This window comes from Talaromyces marneffei, chromosome 3, assembly GCF_009556855.1.
Source record: "Talaromyces marneffei chromosome 3, complete sequence".
In the NCBI taxonomy this organism is placed as follows: domain Eukaryota; kingdom Fungi; phylum Ascomycota; class Eurotiomycetes; order Eurotiales; family Trichocomaceae; genus Talaromyces; species Talaromyces marneffei.
This window is the reverse complement of record NC_072350.1, coordinates 3,152,055-3,174,870: the sequence shown is the minus strand read 5'-3', so window position 1 is coordinate 3,174,870 and position 22,816 is coordinate 3,152,055. Positions and strand designations below refer to the sequence as shown.

At 45.5% G+C, this 22,816-nt stretch overlaps 7 protein-coding genes across 7 annotated transcripts; 5 read left to right on the top strand and 2 right to left on the bottom strand.

The window, feature by feature from the left end:
• Nucleotides 1–7: 7 nt before the first annotated feature.
• Nucleotides 8–2,261, top strand: EYB26_004879 (uncharacterized protein; the record flags this gene model as incomplete). The annotated part of the gene is made up of 7 exons (XM_054264170.1): nt 8–450; nt 512–1,357; nt 1,415–1,539; nt 1,594–1,743; nt 1,803–1,994; nt 2,051–2,158; nt 2,224–2,261. The coding sequence occupies 7 exons, from the start codon at nt 8–10 to the stop codon at nt 2,259–2,261; spliced, it is 1,902 nt and encodes a 633-aa protein (XP_054120145.1).
• A 1,017-nt stretch (nt 2,262–3,278) lies between these two features.
• EYB26_004878 (uncharacterized protein) lies at nt 3,279–5,482 on the top strand (the record flags this gene model as incomplete). Its single annotated transcript, XM_054264169.1, has 3 exons — nt 3,279–3,338; nt 3,403–3,510; nt 3,578–5,482. The coding sequence occupies 3 exons, from the start codon at nt 3,279–3,281 to the stop codon at nt 5,480–5,482; spliced, it is 2,073 nt and encodes a 690-aa protein (XP_054120144.1).
• Nucleotides 5,483–6,915: 1,433 nt separating this feature from the next.
• Nucleotides 6,916–7,591, top strand: EYB26_004877 (uncharacterized protein; the record flags this gene model as incomplete). Its single annotated transcript, XM_054264168.1, has 3 exons — nt 6,916–7,132; nt 7,209–7,431; nt 7,507–7,591. 3 exons carry the CDS (start codon nt 6,916–6,918, stop codon nt 7,589–7,591), a joined length of 525 nt encoding a protein of 174 aa, XP_054120143.1.
• Nucleotides 7,592–13,682: 6,091 nt separating this feature from the next.
• EYB26_004876 (uncharacterized protein) lies at nt 13,683–14,907 on the top strand (the record flags this gene model as incomplete). Its single annotated transcript, XM_054264167.1, has 2 exons — nt 13,683–14,185; nt 14,250–14,907. 2 exons carry the CDS (start codon nt 13,683–13,685, stop codon nt 14,905–14,907), a joined length of 1,161 nt encoding a protein of 386 aa, XP_054120142.1.
• Nucleotides 14,908–15,609: 702 nt separating this feature from the next.
• EYB26_004875 (uncharacterized protein) lies at nt 15,610–17,094 on the bottom strand (the record flags this gene model as incomplete). The annotated part of the gene is made up of 1 exon (XM_054264166.1): nt 15,610–17,094. The coding sequence occupies one exon, from the start codon at nt 17,092–17,094 to the stop codon at nt 15,610–15,612; it is 1,485 nt and encodes a 494-aa protein (XP_054120141.1).
• A 1,524-nt stretch (nt 17,095–18,618) lies between these two features.
• EYB26_004874 (uncharacterized protein) lies at nt 18,619–19,774 on the top strand (the record flags this gene model as incomplete). Its single annotated transcript, XM_054264165.1, has 4 exons — nt 18,619–18,757; nt 18,811–19,158; nt 19,422–19,514; nt 19,569–19,774. 4 exons carry the CDS (start codon nt 18,619–18,621, stop codon nt 19,772–19,774), a joined length of 786 nt encoding a protein of 261 aa, XP_054120140.1.
• Nucleotides 19,775–21,027: 1,253 nt separating this feature from the next.
• Nucleotides 21,028–22,578, bottom strand: EYB26_004873 (uncharacterized protein; the record flags this gene model as incomplete). The annotated part of the gene is made up of 3 exons (XM_054264164.1): nt 21,028–21,362; nt 21,427–22,252; nt 22,318–22,578. 3 exons carry the CDS (start codon nt 22,576–22,578, stop codon nt 21,028–21,030), a joined length of 1,422 nt encoding a protein of 473 aa, XP_054120139.1.
• Nucleotides 22,579–22,816: the final 238 nt, after the last annotated feature.

The window sequence follows — 22,816 nt, the reverse complement described above, 5'->3', positions numbered from 1 at the left end:
CGTCTCGATGAGTTTTGGTTGGTCTGCCGGCGACATCTTCACGCTTGTAGTAACCTGCTACAAGATTGTCGACACCTGTCGTGCGGGACTAACCGGCGCATCACTACAACTCAGCGGCCTGCAAAATGATCTTGAAGAATTCTCAGCGGTGCTCTTGCACTTGCACGATGTTGTCAAGGAGAGCCGGAATATCGCATTTTTCGATATGAAGGAGATGAAGAAGACCATCGAGGCTTGTAATATTTACCTCACCAAGTACGCTGGTCTCAAGCGCAAAGCGTCGTTTTCGAAAGGGAAAGAGTTGTTGGACAATGCGAAAGATGCAGGATTAAAGATTAAACAGGCGGTTATATATACGACGTTGGGTGGTGACCAGGAGCTACAGGTGCTGCAGCGCAGACTTGCGCGACATCGACAGACATTGGTGCTTTATCTCCAGATTCTGGAACGGTAGGCCTATCCCTAAGAAATAGTTTTGGACCATCTTTTAACTGACAACTAAAATGTTTAGTAATCGACGGACGAAAGAAGATATTAAACTCAACAAGCGCTTGTCCGATATGGAGGCTATGGTCAAGGATATGCACTCGGTCCGACGTCTCTCTGCCATAGGATCACCAGACTATGTCCAAAGGTCACCACGTATACAAGAACACCAACAACGCCAAGATGAAACAGATTCTGAGGACTACGAAGCAATCTTCAAAGCTCTCAACGAGCAAAAGCGATTAGCCCTAATGGAGACGAAGCGGCCTAATAATGACGACAACCTAGAAGAATGGAACGATATCCTCGACCACCTCGAGATTATAAGCAGAAGAGTTCTAAATGCGGCGGAGAGAACAGCTAGTTCAACGGCACAACGACGTACGGGGTCGGTGTCTCATCAGATTGCACTCAACCGCATGCTGACGCCTCATCATACCATGGGAACCCCGCCGTTACGACCAATACAGAGAGTTGATACACACGACAGTGGATTTGCTGAAATGCTACCGCCAGCACTCGCTCCAGTGCGCGAAGAGAGTTCCGGTCTCACCGAAGGATTCGTCGAAAGTGGCCATGTCGTCAACAAATATGTTCATCCTTCTTCTTCATTCTCCGAGGGTATGGTCGAACACCATCGGCCACCTATCTCTCCCAGGTCTCTTATGAAAAGTCGCACTCTATCCGTCCATTCGATACATAGGCCAGTTATAAGTCCTTCGTCATCGTCTGAATCAGTCGCACCGTCCACTGTACCGACTACGCACTCACCACGTCAATCACGTACCTTTAGCATGTCCTCGTCGGAAGTCTCAGTCAATTCTGCAGTTTTACTTTGGCAGGTCATTCAGTTTGATGGTTGGGTGAAATGGTACGAAACATACTTGTAGTTACGTGGAAAGCAATATGCTAACATAGTCATATCCAGTTGTACGAAAACTTCCCGCAAGCCATTACCATGTAGTATACATGGAGGCTATGATTCGAATGGCCAGGTCTATGGTCTTCACATACGGAGGCAGGATACAAACGATCCCTTGGTTTTTATTAAACGTAAGTCTTGGGCTCAAGCGGCTTTTAGGAAAGATCGCTCATAAGTTTCCCTAGTTTCTACAAAGAAAAAACGTCCTGTTCCTCAAGTCGAGCCATCTGGAGAGCGCGACGATGTCAATGAAGGATTCCAGGCATACTTTATAGGCCCAATTGACACAGAGCCGAAAGATGAGGAAGTTCAATTCTTCTTCAAGGAAGAAAAGTGTTCGTTATCCACTTCTTCTACGAAACACCATACTTCAACTAACAATTGGACTCGATAGCTTTGAATAAATTTGAGAGCCTAGTCTATGGTCAAGAGCTACTTTTGACGATCAATATCAGAAAGATATCATCATCTGGCAAAACCCTAAGCGAAAGTCAAAGACTTCGACTCTGGAGAAAAGGTGATACGAAGTCCCTACTTTTTTACCCAACATGCGAAAAGACGAAAGGACGATATCATCCTGTTCTTGGTATGTTCTCTTCTCTTGACCCTTGTCTACTTGACATGTACTGACATCGAGTCAAGCCCGAGAAGTTCACCAAGCCAAGCAGAGCAAGACTTCGTTGGACCTCAAACTCCAGGATAATAGTCATCATCTGAAGGATCTCAAGATCGAGTTTGAAAACAAACCTGGTTAGTCAAGCTGTCTACCTGTCTCGATTGTTCTTATACTTCTATTTATTAACAAACATCGACAGATCTTAGCATGTTTTCGAATGAATTCTTATCTCAATGAGTCGCATCAAGCGAGTTTTTTTGCCAGCAACCCCTGTTTCTTATTTCGTTTAATACTATACCACTTCATTTTACACGTTCTAGCATTTTGAAAGATATTCGATGGGATTATTGGAAAATCAGTCTACGAACTTGATGCATGTCACGACTTATGACTAATTGTATGCGGTGTTTAGGGGGACCAATACCTGGGACGACGGAATCTACGGGTGTACCAAACTCAACTATCTTCTATCAATAGATGAATAAAGTGTAAATTTAGATAGTATCCATGACTCTTTTAATAGAATTATGATCTATACTGTTGACTCTTGCCATTCTCAAGTAGTGAGGCGGAGCAGGGTGCTTCTAACGTCTCCGTAGCAAAAAGCAACGTAAGCAAAGTGACAAAACAACCCCCCCTGCAATATTGATGCTAGAAGCTCAAGCAGAAACTATCTAATCACGTTAACCGGTAAACAAACTAAAATCGGGGAATTTTCCTCATGCATCGTTGAGTTTAGTAGTTGACTTAGCTTAGCCCTAATATAATCAATACGGTAATAGAAAACCCGTTACAGTACCAATACACAAGTATATGAACTCGTAGTATACTTACCTATTAGTGCAAAGCGCGTCGAATAAGAGAAATGTGCCTCGCTCAGCCTCAATCACTTCGTTTACTTTTTCCAAAAGGGATGAGCTAGGCTCTTGTCAAGCATGCCTAGACTCTTGGGAGACAAGTGCTGGCTGCCCTGCCTGGTAGTTGGACAACGAGTTGGCCTATTATCATGCAAGGAAAATAGCACATGGTTTTGAGCCTCTCAAGACGAAATTGAGGGCAGACTCGGGTTTTTTTCTTGTCTTATTTATTTAAGAGCGAGCTATAATTGCCCATGAGATCGCTCATCACGGGGATAAATGGCTTTCATGATTGAAGGTACAACACGCGGTACCTGAAGGGGCTCAGTACAACAACGGCGTATGATCAATTGCATTGCAGCACTATCTACCTACGTCTAGTCAGACAGCCGGCATAATGAAGAATCCTTTTACTTTACACGTCAAAAATCGTACGGTCAATTTTGATCATATCACAGTACGCTTATCACTGGATGTTCGCCTCCATTTGATTCTCACTTAACACTGATTTCTCGCAACAGGATCTAAGACTTCGAAGGCGGCGCGTTCTCGATGCTCTCGATCGAACACATTTTCAATGGCTAGTGGTATTCGTCGCTGGCATTGGCTTTTTGGCCGATGGTTATGATGTAATACCCTTTCGATTGCTCCCAAGTTTGAAGTGCAATACCTAACACCTTGCTTGTCATGCGACAGATCTACGCCGCCTCCCTAACAATTCCCATGATCAACCATGTATACTGGAACAACAACATGCCTGCCAACATACAAGCATCACTAAGCGCCGCAACTCTCGTTGGAACTTTCATCGGTCAACTGGGGTTCGGAGTCTTCGCAGACGTCTTTGGTCGAAAGTCCATGTACGGTCTTGAGCTCCTCATAATCATTGTCTCGACTGTCGGAATTACAATGTCTTCTCCAGGCGCGGCGGGGTCAATGAATTTACTGGGATGGCTTATATCATGGAGAGTCCTCCTCGGCGTGGGAATCGGTGGCGATTACCCTTTGAGCGCCGTGATTACCTCTGAGTTTGCGCCTACAGCGAGCCGGAGTAGAATGTTGGCGACTGTCTTCTTCATGCAGCCAGTGGGTTACTTGCTTGCAACGCTTGTATCCATTGTTGCACTGGCGGCATATAGGCCCCATCTTACGCAGCTCAGCACAGATGGTCATGAGACATGCGTGAATGACGAATGTCTGCGTGCACTGGATAGCGTATGGAGATGGATTATTGGCTTTGGTACAATACCGGCGGCATTGGCTATCTTTCTTCGGTTCAGTATTCCGGAAAGCCCTCGATATACGATTGAGGTTTTGAATCGACCGGATGAAGCTATGGAGGATGTTAATGATATGGACTTGCCTACCATGTCATCGCCTACCCCAGCTGAAATATTTGATAATATCCCCGATATGGAGATGCATCATGAGCAAGATGTTCCTGAGTTTGATGAGCATGTCATGCAAGAACATGATGATCACTTGGCAGGAGAGCAAATGACTAATAGAAGGAGCTGGGTTTCAAGTCCCGGATCACAGATGTTTCGCGGCACATCTCCGACCATCGTTGATGAGGCAGGTAACCATCATGTAAACGCTGCCCAATACCTTACAGCTGCTGGCGAAATTCATAATCCATCTTTTACCGGCAACCACGAAGGCTCTTTCGCACATGACCGACCTCCCTCGTCAGCCTTGAGTCCAACCATGCTTAGCCGTCAACCGTCACATGAGAGTTCTTCCTCCGAGAGCGATGAGGCCGATATCGAAAACCGAAATGTCTGGGCCATTTATAGCGCCGGCTTGACCGACTATCTCTGGACAAAGGGCTACTGGGTTGTGCTTCTAGGCACATCTCTAACATGGTTCTGTTTCGATTTTGCTTTCTATGTCATGGGCCCCAATTCATACCAAGTTGTCTCCAAGGTTTTCGACACCGCCTCCGATACCCCGCAAGACGTTTACACCAACCTCATGACGGAATCCTGGCATTCGCTCGTAATTGTCTCCACTGGGTCAATTATTGGAGGTGGATGCATGATTTTCCTCGTGGGCCGTTTCTCGCCACGCACACTACAACTTGCAGGCTTCCTGATCGTGTTCGTCCTTTTCATCGTCGTCGGTTTGGTGTTCCGATTCCTTTCCGCGCCGTCTCGAACACCACTCGTGGTTTTCCTATATGTCATTTCCATGATCTTTTTCCAAATTGGACCAAATTTCACGACCTACATTATTCCGTCGGAGCTATTCCCAACTCAATTACGTTGCACTGCCCATGGCATTTCTGCTGCAGCAGGCAAAGCGGCCGCCGTGATTGTGCAGGTGTTTGCTTCCCTATCTAAATTGGGCCCATACGGTGACTCGAACGAGTTTGGGTATGGGATTATCGTCTTTAGTGCTTTCATGTTGATCGGCGCCGCTCTTACTAAGTGGCTAACACCCGAGACATTGCAGGATGGGAAGCCTGTGCCGCTGGAGAAGTTGGAGTATATTGGCCTGAAGTGGCCAATTGGTGCTCCCAAGTCTAGGGATAAGGAGCAAATATCTTTGGACCAGACTAACTCGGAGCAAACCAATGGTGTATCGGTTTCTAATCAGTGATACGGCTGCTTGTTTGCAAGTTTTACAGGGGATTGTTTTACAGGGGTTTAGGGTTTAAGGTTCTACATTACCGTGATGATACTTGCGTGATTGTTTGCATATTCCAACTTTTTGTTCCTCAGCAGGCGTTATAGATAGACACGATGATTAATTGTACATCTAATACTCAATATAGCACTCATCTTTATCTCGCACAAAACGATTTGTAGATGGTGTTACCAAATTTTGATTTCATCCTGAGCCCTCTAACTCCATATGGGACATATGCTTTCTCCCGTTTTCGTCTCTCATCTCGTTCTAATCAGCTCCGGATTTCTGAGAAGATGCATGTATAAAAGCGGGGTATACAGATCAACGAGCACGTGTAGCATATAAAAGGTCAATGGCCACTGGAGTGGACCTATGCCTACTACAGTAGTATTGCTACATAGTCCGTATTTAGAGTTTCGATCTATATTTTGAATCTATCTAAGCGATCTCACTAAAAACCAGAGAAGTTCTGGCCTACTGGCAGATGTGCATAGAACTAAGCTTCAAAGTTGTATGTAGTAGACAAGAGGGGATTAAATCGCATTCTGCGATTGGGATTGGATACGGTATGAGGTTGCCTCTAGCACCGGAACCCCTGTCGATATCACATGCGCAAACATTCCTCGATCTTCGTTAGAAATATAAAGAGACGTGAATCACTGATCAGTCAGCGAAAAATTAAGCTTATGCACAATCTAGGGCTAGTGAAGAACTTATTACTCATTTGGGTAGTGTAATAATCTACAATTCTGCAGACCAGATCAAATCAGATCGGCTCCGATCAGCTGGTTATCCACATCATCCGAATATCTAGTAGACACTACTTACCACAAACTGCATAGAATCCTACTATATGTAGCTAAAACAGCTCAAAACAATCCTCAAATAGCCCCGTTGTTGCCAACAAATGCATCTTAGGATTAAACGCACTAGCCGTGCCAATGTAACCGGCCAGAGTCATCACGTGGGTGGCTTCACGATCGCTAGTCATCGTCGTGTTCTGTATCATAAGGTGACATCGAGTCATTTTACATGCATCGAGGTGGATTGTTTTTGGTTGCTTATTTCTTACAAGGTTGCTGCAAAGAAAGTCAATTGGCTCAACTGCAAAACACCCCTGCCTATCTCCCCGCAGATCGTCAGGTCCGCAAGACGGCGAACTGCGAGACATCAGATCAGGTCTTCCGTGTGAGGTTACTGGTCCTTGACTTCTTGTTTGTCTAATGCTGTTTTTTAGAACAGGGAGATCTCGCCGCTACAATTGAATATGTTTACGGCGAAACAAACGAATATAAATAGGGTCAAGTTCCCCACCGTCAATTCGACTTTTTATTCAGACTTCTTTTCTGCGCTGAATATCTTCGATTAATAGTTGTTTCAATTTTCAACTAATCGAAGCGAAGATGAAGTTCATTACACTTAGCAACATTTCCCTCCTCCTGTTGGGTTCCGCCGTTGCCGAACCTATCGTTTATATGATCCGTCACGGCGAGAAGCCTGCGGATGGCAGTAATGGCCTCAGTGCTGAGGGCGAGGAGCGTGCTCAATGCTTAACCACTGTCTTTGGCCCGAGCTCTTCTTACAATATTGGCTACATTTTGGCCGAGCAGCCCCAGTCTGGTATGTCAATCTTTGAGCGTCTCGATCTATCCCGAATACTTCAAACATTGATAATCTGACTCGGTTTATCGTGTAGATGGCTCCCGTGCACGTCCCTACGAAACCGTTGAGCCTCTCGCTGAAGAACTCGGTCTCACTGTCGATACCTCTTGCAACAAGACGGACGAGAAATGTGTCAAGAAAGCCGTCGAGGCCTACGATGGAGACGGCAACATTTTGATTTGCTGGGAGCACAATGAATTAACCCTAATTGCGGAGAAGTTGGGTGTTCTTAATGCACCAGACTACCCTGATAATGAGTAAGTCTTCCTTCTCGCTTAATTATCCCATCCGGAAAAAGCATAATGAGGAGTTGCTAATTGGGGAATCAATAGCTTTGGTCAAATCTGGACCCTTCCTTATCCTTGGGATACTATCACCGATTTCACTGATGAGAACTGCCCGGGCCTTGGCCAGTAAGCTAGAACACAGAGATTTTATAACTATTGCGTGCCTTAGTATAGTTAACTATCTGGCACAGGTGGCCTTACATAATTGTGTGTAGAACTGTGCGCGCTAATAGTCAATCAATATTCCCTTATCAATGGTCAATATTGATTGACGGTATTGATAATAAAAATATTGACGACAACACTGATCAACAGCATAGCTATCTTACACCTCCTCTGATAGAGGGGCTTCCACCACCTCTAATAAGGCGGGAGAGGATGGCACTGATAGTGGCGAAGGAGGACTATATATTGTCAGTTTTACACTTTTTATAAGATTATTAGTGGTTAATGTACGTTCACTGAGCACGTACGCGCCTAGAACGAAGCTGGCGATAGAGAATTGCTGTAGCTATAGCTAGTATATTAGTCTCATTAAGAGAGACGACGGAGAGAGAAGCAAGCACACAGATAGCAGTTGGAGCACCTATTTTAATATGTGTATATGATAAGGAATGAAGAGAAAGAGAGAGTAAGATTAAGGGGCAGAGAAATATTACATGCCCTAGGAGAGAAACTACAAACGGCCCAAAATGGTAATTCTCACACTATTTCTTATTGACGGCATGTGATTAGCCCTGCAAATTATAGAAGTGATGAAACGATAGCTGATGTTATAATATTATATAATATTATATTGAAAGAATCGAATATCGACTCCTCATTGGCCGTGGAAACTATAGAAACAGTAGAAGTGCGACGGTAATACCCTTTATACAGTTCTTCTTATAATATTACAATATACCGCTAGAGCGATATGACAATGATATTATAACAGACGACTGGAATCAATTAAACAAACGAGACGCCTTGATTAGCTGCGGAAACTATTAAATATAAAGGAAACTATAAAAAGAGTAAATCGATCGAATTTACTGGTCTTTGGTGCCAGCGAACATGCTCTCAGCTCATAGAGTGGGTTTTATGATACGCTTCCCCTCCCCTCTGTCCCGTCGGAATTGAAGCTGCTTGTTATTATCACGAGAAGCCAATGCTAGCCGCTTTCTTGGAGGTGTATCTATTATCAGGCTGCAATATTTCTTTAAAGGAGTAGCTTCTATGGACGCTCTTTTCTGTGCATATAGGCTATCCTTTACTATAGGTGAAGTAGCTTGTGTTAGTATTATATTAGACTATAAGCTAAATTAAGAGAATACACTAAAGGATGACTGACTGGAAGGTGGTAAGGTTAAAGATATTAGCGTTTATAAGAATGGATATAGTACTAATAGCGCCTAATCTTCATATAGCCTTGTTTCCTTTGCTAATTGAGATTGTGTGGCCTGAGCAGCGGTTCTTTAGATAACTTGAATTACTAGTGTGTCTTGCTTGGCCTGATTTAATATTAACAAGGTATTAATTAGTTAACTTCTCAGCGCTGCTTCTAACTCACGCTATTTTGGGCCTCGTGGGAGTCCCCGGAGGATATAGAGGATCGCCCCTAAGAAGCAACAATTACAGGGTGGCAGATAGGTGCTCTAACAGAGGATAAGGAGGCATTAGAAGCAGCGATAAGCACCTGGGGGGAGCTCATGAGTGCCCAACCAAGCCTAACAGATGACTGCTCTCTAGGGGATGTAGAGAGAGAAGCAGAATGGATTGAGCAATCTCTTACAGACGTGCTCCGGCGGCATGCTAAGCCAATTAGGCTCCGTGCCCGCTCCAAGCGCTGGTGGGGACCTCATACAATAGAGGCACAGAGGCTATACTCTAAGGCTCGTAAGGCTTATCACGCCGGAGAGCTTAGTGAGGATAGCCACCGTGAGGCCCGGAAAACGTACTAGCAAGAAATAAGAGCAATGAGCAGGAGGACACATACGAGAAGAAAACTCCCCCTCTCTTTTCCGGAAACGTTGCTTGCATTTTGCGCCAGACCTGTCGAGAGCCCTAAATTCCTTCGTAAGCCTGAGCGGCAGCCTAAAGCCTCAGTCTTGCAATGACTAACCCCAGCATAAAGGAACTGCAACTCCGTAGCTCAGAAGCAGCGCAATGATCATGAGCCAGTCTTCTAAACCGAGTCTCTTCACGGTAAAATATTTGGACCATACACGCAGGATGGTGCTACCATGTAAGATAAAAAGGCCGATAGCCGTCGCAATGATCACGTAGAGCTGCTTCTGATAGACGTCGAAATGGTTAAGTTCGATCGTCATTATTGCCGTGATCTGCTAGAAACAAGACGCGTACAGGCCTACCAATTGACAGATCAACGGTGATAGAATAGCAGGATCAACGTCGGAGAGCGGAGAATCAAGGATAAATGTAATATATATTAGTTAAGCATCCTAGGTTCTGTCTTCGGAGCCAGGGATTGTATGATCCTCTTTCCTGGCTATGTCCTTACCATAGGAAATCATTCAGGATGCACGCAGCATATTGATCTCGTTTGATACTGACAACATATCACGTCACTTTGCTTTGATCTCAGGAAGTATCAATGTGCCCATGTATGTAATGTCGCATAACCCTAATACAGTTTAGTTACCACATATCCATGCTTGTATTCGGTTCGTTTCCTATTGGCTGCTTTTAATTTGCGGGCGCTGCACACGCGGGGGGTTTATTATACCTGACCCCGGATTAGGCAAAATCTCCGGTAACCCGTGCCCCAGACCATTCTCAGGGGTCCTACACACTTCATAAAACCCCTACTCTCGCAGGATTTAAATTAAAACTCAAGTAGTTTACACTCCAGCTTTCCGGGTGACACAAAGAGTGATTCGCTGGCAGGAAGTTGCTTTGTTTTATTTTTTGGTCTCAAAACTGGCAAATAGTGTGCTGTACCAGCGCTCCAGGGTGATTTCCCCGAGAACTGCCCGCGTAGTAGGATTCCGGCAATGACAACGACTTGTCTAAGTTAATAAAAAACAAGGAGGTTTATAATGGTTCACATAAGAGTAGAGTCACCCATTTGGTTTAAGTAAGAAATTAGCGACCTTACAGTACAACAAAGAAAGATAAACTGCTCATCGTACGATCTATTCTTGTATTGCATCCTCAGACATCATATTCTTCGTCACAGCGGTCTTTGGTCATTGCACGCTAAATCTCTTCTTACGGATTCCAATGGCAGCTGCGCAAATCCTTGAGACTAAGTTGACGCAGGCGAATGCTTCAGACTCGCACGTTGACCACGGTGCTTACGATAGCGAACGGTTGATAAAAAATATGCAGGGTCGCACCGAAGTCGCCTTGATCCCGCGCCCACGTAATAGCCCAGGAGATCCCCTAGTAAGTCGTGAAGCTGCGATATCAGCAATCATGTAATCTATTTAATTATATCGTCCTGTTTGTTATTGTAAATAAGTCCGCTGACCTATTACTCTGCTGTGCAAATAGAACTGGTCTATGCTAAAGAAATATACTTCAGTCACTGTCTTAAGTTTCTCAACCTTCACTAGCTTTAACTACTAACTAACCAACCCTTTCCTAGTCATCCAGGGTCTCGCTTAAGTTAACTAGTTATGTTATAACTAGTTAAGTTATAACTAGTTAGTGCTCACAACTTAGATAGTTAACTAATTGGAGATTGTACCGCGTATTAAGATATATGACGTGACCTCAGCACAAGTGACACTTCAGGTAAGATTCCTCGTCCGACTTAAGTGAGAAACAACCGTACTGATAGTATTAAATATTGGAGAACTCTGGCGCCTTGGTGGCATGGTTGTTAGCCTCTCTAATCATTAGCCGCCAAGCTATTATGTTTTGGTCTGTCTTGAGAACACTCCTTAATGCTGTTTAGGGATCTACAATAACCGCACACCATGATTTTACTCGATTTATTCTCTTGTGGAGTCTTTCTAGCTGCTTCAGTACTGTTGTCGGCGTGCTTGGGCCCCGTTGCATCATTAATATGTTTTTCCTACATCAGTTGTCTATACCTTTATCGCTTCACCTTCTAGGGATTACCGCGGGGCTTTGTGGTTCTACGCTGTCATCGATGCTGTTGCCTTTATTGCCTTCTTTGTGTTTATACACGACACAACATGGGACCGAAGTGCTAATACCACTAGTCCTGTAGGCACATTGAACCCTCTAAAGCCGGAGGGCTTTCTTGCAAACAGGATAGCTACTTTTCTGCCGGGAACTAAAATTATACCGAGACTCTCGTTTCAGCAATTCGTAAGATATCATCTCCTTTGACCCTCTCTATGAAAAGACGCATGTAACTGATCTCCTTTTAGCTATCTCAAGCCGTCATTCCTTTCAAAATTCCGGTGACTCCAGTTAGCCTTTTACTAAACTTCTTCACACTCCTAAATTTTGGATTCTACGTTGCTATGAATTCGGTAACTCCTGCATGGCTCCAGAAACCAGGAGCAGCTAGGGGCTACAGCTTTATCCCTTTTTAGAATACTCTCTGTAAGTGAAAGAATAGAAATCTTACTAGGAGCCAGGCTAGATAGTCCCTTAACATTACCCGAGTGAGCTGACTTGTACAGTTCAATTTTTCCACTGGGGCAGGATTGGTTTAGCCTTGCCCTACGGCCAATTTGTTAGCGACAGGATCCCCCTCTGGTGCGCTGAACGATTCGGCCGTGGGAACTGGAAACCCGAATACCGACTACATGCTTTATAGGTTCCTGCGCTAATCTGCAATACAATAGGGATTGGCCTCTTTAGTTTTGGCCTAGGTAACCATCTATCTTGGAGTTTCCTCGGGGTTTCGCAAATCCTTGTGACGTTTGGGTTGTTATGCATCACGCCTATCACGGTCAACTACCTTTCCGAGTGCTTCACGCGCAATATTCAGGAGGCTGCAATTGTCCTTAATGCGTTCCGCATTGGCTTCGGGCTATCTATAGCCTTTTATATCAATCAGTGGGTTGAAGTCGTGGGCTTCGCTTGGTGTTACGGCACTATATCGTTCATCCAGATTTTTTCGTTCTTCTTTGCTGTGATTCTGATGTGGAAGGGCCATGTCATTCGGAACTTTGATCCGTTCAACTTGATTTATACTGAAGCAGGGGAGCACATTGTTAATAAATAGTATGCCTGGGTACTTTGAGTTTGAAACGCCTCGCTCTTTAGCTCTGGGTCCTCGTCATCAGTAGCACAGCGGCTCGCTTCTCAAGCTGCTATTTACTAGGCAACTCGCCATCACCTAGCACTATCGATTTTCAATATCACAATATAAATTTTGTTACATTCTGTGACCAAAATTAAGGACTGTCTAATGACATGATCCAATAATGATTCTTGTGTGCGAAAATAACCTAGATATATACAGAAAATACAGACCTAAGAACTTCGATTAGGCATTATGGCCGATATAACCCTAGAACACAATGTTGTCCATTCAGATTGCATTGGCGCGGTTTGAGCTACATTAGCGGCCCCGTTGTCGTTAAAGGGGATCGCTAGAAATAGGCACCTCTGTGTCCAACTCCAAAGACTCGCTTATTACGACTGATATCATCTTTTTTTTTTCTTGCCCATCGGCTTCTCGATCTTGGTTTTGTGACACTGTATTTCACTATGAATGTTATTAAGCCAGCGATCAATTTGACCCCCCAAGATCCTAGCCTCGCTACCTCGCCAGAGCAAAAGCGCCCGCGTCCGAACACGCAAAACCAACGACGATAGACGGATTGATCGTTCACTTGGCTCAAACAATTCCCAACGAGACACTTATATCTTATCCCACTCGCGAGCTGGGAGTTTCGGACTTCACTGACTACATGCCAAGGAACTTTGTCTTTTCGTCGACGAAACGGCAAAAGAGCTTGCCAATCAGGGACTTCGGCCGACGGCAAGGATATTTGAACCTCTCATTGTCAACTTGTCCTAGAACTATGCTAATCTACTGTCCCAGGTAACCTAAACCCAGGTTGCTGAGGTAGTGGCACTTTTGGGCCCATCAAGTATCGAGTATTTTATATCTATAATTGCTCTATCTCGCATGGGATTTTGCGGTTCTCTTCCTGTCAACTAGTCTCTCAACGGAAGGATACGTTTCTTTGCTTTAGGAGATACACTGTGACAAAATTGTGAGACCGGCGAAACTAGAATCGACCGTTGCCAATATTCAGGATAGTTATGCCGTACAGAGCTTTCGCATGCCGGATCCATCAGTCTGGATAGCAAGATACCCATCGTCTCGTTTTCAATGTGAGACCAAACTCCTGGATGAAGAGAACACTGTTGAATTCATAGTACACTCCTCTGGCAGCACAGGTCCTCCTAAACCAATATCCATGACTCATCGCCAATGCCTTGACAATTACCTACGCAGTGGTATGAGCGGTTTCTTGACTACCCCCCTCTTCCACAACCACGACCTTGCAACTGTTTTCCGAGGCATGGTATCTGGTGAAAAGACAGGAATCTTCAATGCCAAGCTTCCCCTTACCAACAGCAATCTTGTCATAGCCATGAGAGCAGCTAATACCGAAAGCTTTCACTGCGTCCCTTACATATTGAAGGTACATGCTGAGACAACCGAAGGCATCAAGGAACTCGCAAAAGCTAAATTAGTATCCTTTGGTGGAAGTAGCTATCGTGGTGACCTAGGAGACATGCTCATAGAGAATGGTGTCAACCTTATTGCCCAATTTGGCGCGTAAATAGTGACGCAAATCGATCGCCACAATTGACGAGACTTCTGACCTTCTATCCTACTACAGGACTGAGGTGGGTCAGCTACTAAGCTCACGGCGAGATGACAAGACAGCTAAGGCATGGAACTATCTCCGACCGTATCCAAAGGCAAAGCCTTATCTTCTCTTTGATGAGGTCGCTGAGGAAACGGGTATTTTTGAGCTGGTAGTTCTCGATGGTCTGCTTACAAAGTCTATATCCAACTCGAATAATCCACACGACTCTTTTCGCTCACAGGATACCTTCGTCAAGCATCCTACTATTTCTAATGCCTGGAAATTCGTCAGCCGAAGTGACGATCGTGTTAACCTCGTTACCGGAGAGAAAGTTCTACCCGTCCCGTTCGAGCATCACATCCGACAAAACGAACTCGTACAGGATTGCCTCGTCTTTGGTGTCGGCCAAGCTTTCCCTGGCCTGCTAATATTCGCTAGCGAGGCCTCTCGAGGCTTGTCATCAGACGATATCCTAGACTTGCTCTGGCCAACGATCCAGCATGCAAACGTGCGTGCTAGTGACTTTAGTCGTGGTCCCCGTGAGATGGTCCTTATTATGCCTGCTGGAGACAAGTACCCATGTACTGATAAAGGGACCATTGTTCGTGCGGCATGTTACAAACAATACGAGGTGGTTATCGAGAACGCATATCAGAAATTGCGGGTTAGAATCCGTGCTAAATGCTAGTTGTTCAAGAAGGTCGTACGCGTAAAATGCTGGGAAGTTATTTTTCTTATAGTCAAAAATCTCCTCGTTTTCCTCCTTGTTTGCGGCAGAATTATTGGGCTTCTGGCGGAAAACGATGAGGTGACGATTAAAATGTCCATCCCAGATAGAGAAGCCATGGAAATGCTGTTTATCCGCAAGGCTTAGGATAAAGATATAAGTGGGGGAATGTCAGATAATCCGGATATCCAACAAGAAAGATCGGCCTCTTCATCTTGAAGGCCAGCTAGCCACCTTAGGATATTTGGGCACCTAGGTTTCAGCCCAAATATTTACCCCTCTTGATAGCTCATAAATGACCCCGCCAATATGTCTATATAAAAGCCCGATATGGGACCTGATATACTCAGACAGAGACAAAAAAAAAAAAAAACAGAGACAATCTTGCTAGTCACTTCTTCCTTTCTTATACTTCTAAAATACATTCAGGGTTAGCCGGGAGTAAACCCGCCAATCCGACAGGGAACGTAATGGCCTTAGTTGGCATACTGCTAACCCTGCACGCACACATATTGTCATGAATCTATGGTTTGATCATCCTTTAATGCGACAGAAACTTCGCAAAGTGGAAAGTGCAAAACGAAATCAGATAGAGTCGATACATGTATCTACCACCTAAACAAGACCTTAAGATCTCAAGAACAACATAATATAATTGGCGAATCAGTCTGCCAAACGAGGCTGCGCAAATTGAAACAAATTGTTGGGATCAACCTTGGCCTTGATAGCGCGCATCTGGTCCCAATTGTCCGCAAATGACTGTTTCGTCTGTTCGTCCTCGCCCATAAAACTCACATAGACGCCCAACTCCCCCTCGCCAGTCGCAACCAGATCGGCGACTAGCTTCTCCACCCAGGCCTTCGCCTCGTCCATCTTGTCGGTGTCGTCACAGGCGTTAATATGGAACAAGATGTGCGGCTTTCGGTATGGGAAGCAGGATGTTGCGTTCTCCCGCGTGTGCTTTCCATGACCAATGTGGGAACCAATATTGTACTTGCGCATCTTTGGGATTGCCCTGGTAGCGTTCAGGAGGACATCCACAGTCTTGGGTGTCCACTTGGGAATGACGAAGCAGCGCGTATACACGTTGACTGGCTCGTCGATGACGGCGCCAACCACGTTTTGGAAATCCTTAAAAGTGGTTTCCTTGACAGTATCGAATGTAACTGTTCCTAAGCCGCGCACAATCTCCAGCCACCTGCGTCCTTCGGTTTCTAGAGTCGAGCTATCTGCCCAGATGAATATGAGCGAGATTCCCATCCCCCAGCGCCCGTTCATGAATCCTATTTGCATGCATGCGGCATCCGGGACGGGTCCATGCTCGGTTTTGCCATCCAGCAATTCTTGAAGTTTCAAGAGGACAGACTCGGCGTCATCCCACGCGTAGTTGATAAAACCGCCGAGGATTCGAGGCATCGGGTATACTTGAACAGTTGTCTCTACTACGATGCCAAGGTTACCACCAGCGCCCTTGAGACCCCAGAGGAGGTCAGGTCCCGCTTCGACAAGTTCTCCATTGGCGAGCACAATTTTAGCGCCCTGGATGTTATCCAGACCCAATCCGGTGTAGTCATTGAGAGGGCCGAAACCACCCCAGATGGACCATCCTATCCATCCCACGCTACCGGCTGCGCCATTGGCGGTACAAAGGCCATGGGTATCCAGGAAAGTGACAAAGTTGCGTGACGTCAAACCTCCACCGACACGAACAATCTTCTTGGTATCGTCCAAAACTTGGGTGTCCAATTCGCGGAGATCGATGGTTACACTGTCTTGGACGCTGCCACGACCCCAGACATCATGCCCACCGCAGCGAACGTTCAATGGATATTTTTTCTTGATGTCTTCAGGGACTCCAGGAGCGGAGTAGAGACGAACAATGGCTTGGATCTGCTCTACGCTCGTCACACGGATAAAGAGCAGTGGTTTTGCCGTGATGAGGGTATTGTAAGTTTCGCGGAGGGTGTTGAAGTGCGAAGATGCCCTGGTATAGATTTTTAATGCAGAGTCGGCGCTTTGAAGTGTCTTTATAATTGTGGTCTCTGCGTCCTCGCCGCTCGTTGTGGCGGTGTCTGTGGTGGGATCATATCGAATAACAGCGTGTCGAAACTGAGACCCAGCGGTCAGGCTAACGGGTCCGACGGCCATTCTGGAGGATGGAAGTATGCAGTTCTCGCCAAAGGATTTTCTTGAGAATAAATAGGATATCAATTGCTATAGTAGACTGCGGATGGTGGATAGTATAGCCATTGAATGCTTTGATGCTGTTGTCAGATGGGTTCGTTAAGTCTAAATCCGCGGTATATATGCAGAAGCCACGTCTCAATGTTATCGAACCGACACATGGAACCCCTTTGTCATCGCCGAACAACGCCATCTTGAAAATGTAAAGTCAGTCCTATAACCCGATGCCATAGTCCGAATTGGAGGCGTCCCTATACGTGTGCCTTTCGGTCTACAAAGGGTACCAAACCCTATCCCGACCAGAGGCAAGGGTTATCCCCAGCTCAGTACGGAGTAAACAAGGTTTACCGGTAGAAGTACTTAGCCCGATCCCTGCATGACGCTGACGGTTGTTTGTCCCGATCTATCGTTGCAATGCCGAGTCGGCTAAGCAGGCTTGTTGCGCCTACGGCAGCCTATACGTACTACCTTGCCAAAATTCGTAATGTATTGAAATATGATAATGCCACACAAAGCAATGGCTCCAATGGTAGCTTATCTAATTATAATAATACAGTCAGTAGTTAGTTATGTCTGTAGAAAGGTATATAAGAATATACGAATATCAGCGATGACCAGTGTCTGATCAGAATGACCAGCCTTTGAGACTATAAACATAGTTCACCATAGCACCAAGAAATATCCGCTAGGTCAAAGACAGAAAATACTCTCCCAGAACCTTGAAATAATCGAGTATACCAGTAACGGTCATTGTAAATGAGTTGATCATTAGGGCTACACGCAGATGACCCAAAATGGATAAATAATGCGGAAGTGAAGCCTAACCATAGGTATCAGGTTAGCTAAGCTACAAACACCTACAGGGAGGACTAGGGAGCTTCAAGCTCTGCTTCCTTGAACTGACCTTCCCCTGGGGCTTGATCATCCCCACAATATTCTCGTAAACGATTAGATGGCATAATGTCGCATCTTCGACGGCTGGCATTCTTACCGTATCGCGGCGTGCTATGTTCCCCCTCAGAAAATCGCTCTGGCACTTACCACCCGACTCAGGTCCTCCAACTCCTCAACAAGAACTTGTTGACGAGGAAGTTAATCCTGACTATAATCCGACCGCCTTCTATCCGGCAAAGCCTGGAGAAGTATTGGGCAAGAAATTTCAACTCCTTATCAAAATTGGCTGGGGGTCGCAATCAGCCGTGTGGCTGGCTCAAGACATTTCAAGGTAGCTACCTACCCACACTACCAACCGATACGGACCCTAATCTGCACAATCAAGACTCTGAGATGGCGATCTGAGCAAACAGTAGCCGTAAAAATCATAAATAGCAACAATGCCGACCATGCTTGGCATGAAAAGGATATTGAAAGCCACATTACACAGCAAAACCCAGAGCATCGTGGTCGCATCATTCTACGAACATGCCTTGAGGACTTTGAAGTAACTGGTCCGGCAGGAAAGTACATGTGCCTTGTGTGTATGAGCCGATGAGAGAGCCTCTATGGATATTACAGAAGCGCTTCGTTGATCGCCAGCTTCCTTTGCCCATTGCGAAGGCCTATATCTACTACTTCCTTCTTGTTGGGCTTGATTATCTTCACTCAAATTGCCAAGTTGTCCATACCGGTGAGTGCTTGTTACACCTATTTTGAGATAACAAGATTTAACCTACCTATCAGATCTGAAGCTGGGAAATATCCTCATGAGTTTTGAAAATGAAAACATTCTTACTAGTTTCATCCAACGAAAAGAAGCGATGCAATTCAAGGTTGATGCCCAAAGCGGTCGGACTATCTACCGCTGCCACAAAGACTTCGGTGCTCTTGATGGAAGAGAAATCAAGCATATGATTCCTAAAATAGCCGACTTCGGGCTCGCTACGAGACTTGATAAGCCGTCTACCCAAGACGGCATGGTAGGAGAGAAACTTGGCAGCTATCCCATTCAACCAGATCATTACCGCGCCCCAGAGGTAATTCGGTTGTGGTTGGGATACCAAAGCAGAGATTTGGAACTTTGGTGTACTGGTAAGGTCCCAATAACTGTTTCTTCTTACGTGTGATGCACCAAAACCATTGTTTCGCTATTTATTTGTCATTGATCATCGGCTCTGGCATTGTGCTAATTATTCGTTTGGCAAGTTGTGGAACATTCTTGGGAGCAAGGAGCTGTTCCAACAGATATATGATACAAGCGGCCAATATGACGCAAAATCCCACCTCGCAGAAATGATCGCCCTGCTCGGCCCACCCCCTAGGGGAACTGCTCGCGAAATTAAATGCCATTTCAGGGCGGAACTGGCCTCAACTTGTCACGACAGACACTGGAGAACTTTGCAATAACGCTCAGGAATTCTTCGATGGGCCCTTCTTCAACGCAGACAGTGGGTTCACAATTCCTTCGTACGTCAATACCTAGCATACTGACTGAGTTCCAGTTGAATTTCGCCATAATGAAATGGTCCCGCGTCGAGACTTGGAGGATACAATACCATTTCTAGAAAAGAAGGAACAAAATGCATTTCTTTCTTTCCTTCGACAAATGCCCACCTGGCTCCCAGAGAAGAGAAAGACGGCTCGCGAATTGATGGATCACCCGTTTCTCACACTTGGGGACTCATCACCAGCGGAATTACTTGATTAAATGAAGCCATCCGGACGGTGTACTGCGGTCCTAGGCCAGCCTTCAGGATTTGCCTTATAAGCATACATCAAGGAGTCCAACGAGATCCCACGTATGCCAGTGATATCAAACGAGCGTAAGCCCGATCAAAAACCTTGTGAATTTCCTCCGAACGAGACATCTCTGGACCATTAAGTCGATCAACGCCATTTAGAGAACGAATGTCGAAAATATTCCATTCTCTGTCTCTGGCGCCTACCATCTAGGCTCAAAACGAAGCAACTCCAGCACGCACGCCCTATTCAAAATTCGGTTTCGCGCATAGCTTATGATATAACCCTCGTTTATGGTAGACAGCTTGCTTGTCTTTAGGAGTATGTATATGTATTGGAATATCAACTGGTGGGATTGATAACTCCTTAATCAGCATGTTTATTGGGCATACTAGAGCTAAGCTACATTTATAAGTCTACATGGAAGCATACACACCGGCTTCAGATCGATCTTTGCCACTATAGTTGTTACCAAAAGTTCGCGTTTGGCAAAATCCAATCTATCTCTACCCCTCTTGCATTTCTGCATGGCAATTGATATAGAGGCATCGGGCCAAATGCTTTCAGAATGGAACTTGCGTATGAGATGTCCCATGCTACGCTCATTAAGAAGATAGATGTGCAGTAAGATGCGGGGTTAGGAATCTCGGGCGAGCGGATAAACCTCCTCCTTGTCTGCAACTTCCTCAACGTAACGAAGACAAAATTCCATCTCCCAATGGACGAATGTTTCACATTCTTGATCTAAATGACCAAAAAAACTGTATTGTATAGCCGTAAACTACATAATGTCGGGCTATCGTTATGCGGAGTAGTCATTCTTGAAAGTCGTCATATCATCAAAGATTTATTTGCGGGGTTTCGGATATAAAACATGACGAATGATCTAAGCAGGAAGAGGAGCGGTGGTACCAAATATTACGAAGTATGCATTAGTATGTCAAAATGGGAAGGATGTGGTCTACTACTCCGTAGTATGTATTATATCTCGTTGAACACGTTGGTTCCAAAGACATTGAAGGCTTCTACTGTAGAACACTGGATTGGTTTTATAAATTAATAGTATTGCAACGGTTGGGATTGTTTGAGAGGAATAATTATACAGAATCAAATTAACATAGCTCGCGCTGGGGATGGAGTCATCAACCCCAGTACTGGAAGGTCTTTAACTACCATAGACATTTTGTACAATTTTTTTTTTTGTAATTTTTCACCAATTACTTAGCTGAAACATGTCCTGTTTGCACTCTCAATAACGGCCTTCTCGCCATCTGACATGTTCTCACTGGTTGCCCATGGTTTTGACCCCATACCCATGGCTCGTAGGCCTTCAGCCGAGACTGTGTTCCAATCCAGCTGACCGGTAAATCCTTGTTCACCAACACCACCGGCATCCGGGAAGTCAGGGGGTGGGCTGTATTTCAAGGCTGCCTCGCGCTGTTTGACTAGGTACTGGACGTTGGACGACGTCATTGGGCATACTGGAATGTACATTACACTGGAGTCAGTTTGGCCACGATGTTCCTTGTCGACGGAATGGATGGTGTCGCAATGCCCTGTCGGGATCAGCGTCAGTTTCTAGATAGATAAGAAGCAAATATTAGGAGAAGAGAGACTCACATGCAACGTAATCACCTGGCTCTACATGAGGGACAGAGCACATGGTATCAGCCAAATTAAGATCCGGATGCGTCTCATCATTATATTCCTGACAAGCACCAGGCATAGAGCCCGGGAATTCAGCATTAAGGGCCTGAATAGAGCCAGTCGTCATGAAAGGCCGCAGTATCAGGTACGCCGTTGCGTGTCTCAGCAATGGGCAAATCTTTAGAGTCCCTTCCCCTGGACCAGTCGAAGACATGCTCAACCAGCCCTGGAAGAAGCGGAACATCGAACATGCACCAGCGCCATTATAAAGATCCTGGTGAGCAGAGATGCGATGATCTGCGTCGAAGGGATCGTATTCTTCCCATCTCCCCTCCAAGATCTTTGAATAACATCGATGATACTCGGGGTCTTCCCATCTCTCAAGCGATCCGCCATCGGAATGGGGGCCTAAGGCGAATTTGGCATCTCCAGGGTTGCGAATACGAAACCGGTCCGCGTACGTGAGAGGGTGTGTGTTTGAGATTTGCGATAGCGGGTTCGAGGAATGCCATAGCTTTGAGAGAAACTTTTGCGTGTCGATGATACCTGGATGTGCGCGGGCATGCACTTGGCTTGGAGTCCAGTAAAGCTCATACACCGCCGGGTCATCCTTTGGGAATGCGTTGACTCTGTCCTTATTGGCTGCTATGTATTCTCTGGCTTTTTGTTTGTAATCGAGAGCAGTCTTCTTGGGCACTACGCCTCGAATGACAACCGCGCCACGAAGGCGGATCTCGTCCAATTGCTCTTGAGTCAGGGTGCCACTCTGAATGTCCTCGTAATTAATTGAAGGAATAGCCTGTAGCTTAGTCAGAAAATAATTCCGAGTTATAAGGTAGTCTTTTTGTGATGAGGCCCACTTACTTTGCTTCCCAATGCTTTGATCTTGTCGACCTCTTCCCGGAGAGAATCCAAGAGCCGTAACCACGACTCAGTCAAATCTTTCTGTCTACCGGTCGAAAGCTGAGTTTTTAGGGTTTGAAAACGTGGCGGAAGAGGCTCCGGTGCCTTTCCCGATAAGGACGGAAATACGGAGCTTATATCTCCTGCCGCTTTTGTAGATGACGGAGCCACTGTCGACGCCTGGCGAACAAAGGATAGGGGAACTCGTTTCACGGCTGCCATCTTCGATTATAGCTGGTTTTGATGCAGTGAGAATGAATATCGTATTAGACGAGAGATCAATTGAAGTGGGAAAATTCAGGGCTATTTAATCCCGGCGTCCATTCAGCTGTGGCGATAATGGAACCCGACTACATGCGGAGGCGGATTTCCTATTCTGGTAATATTCCGCACACGGGCTTCTCCCGCGGTACTGACTCTACTGAGTATGCAAATTTCAAAATGCGATGAGTAATTTCTT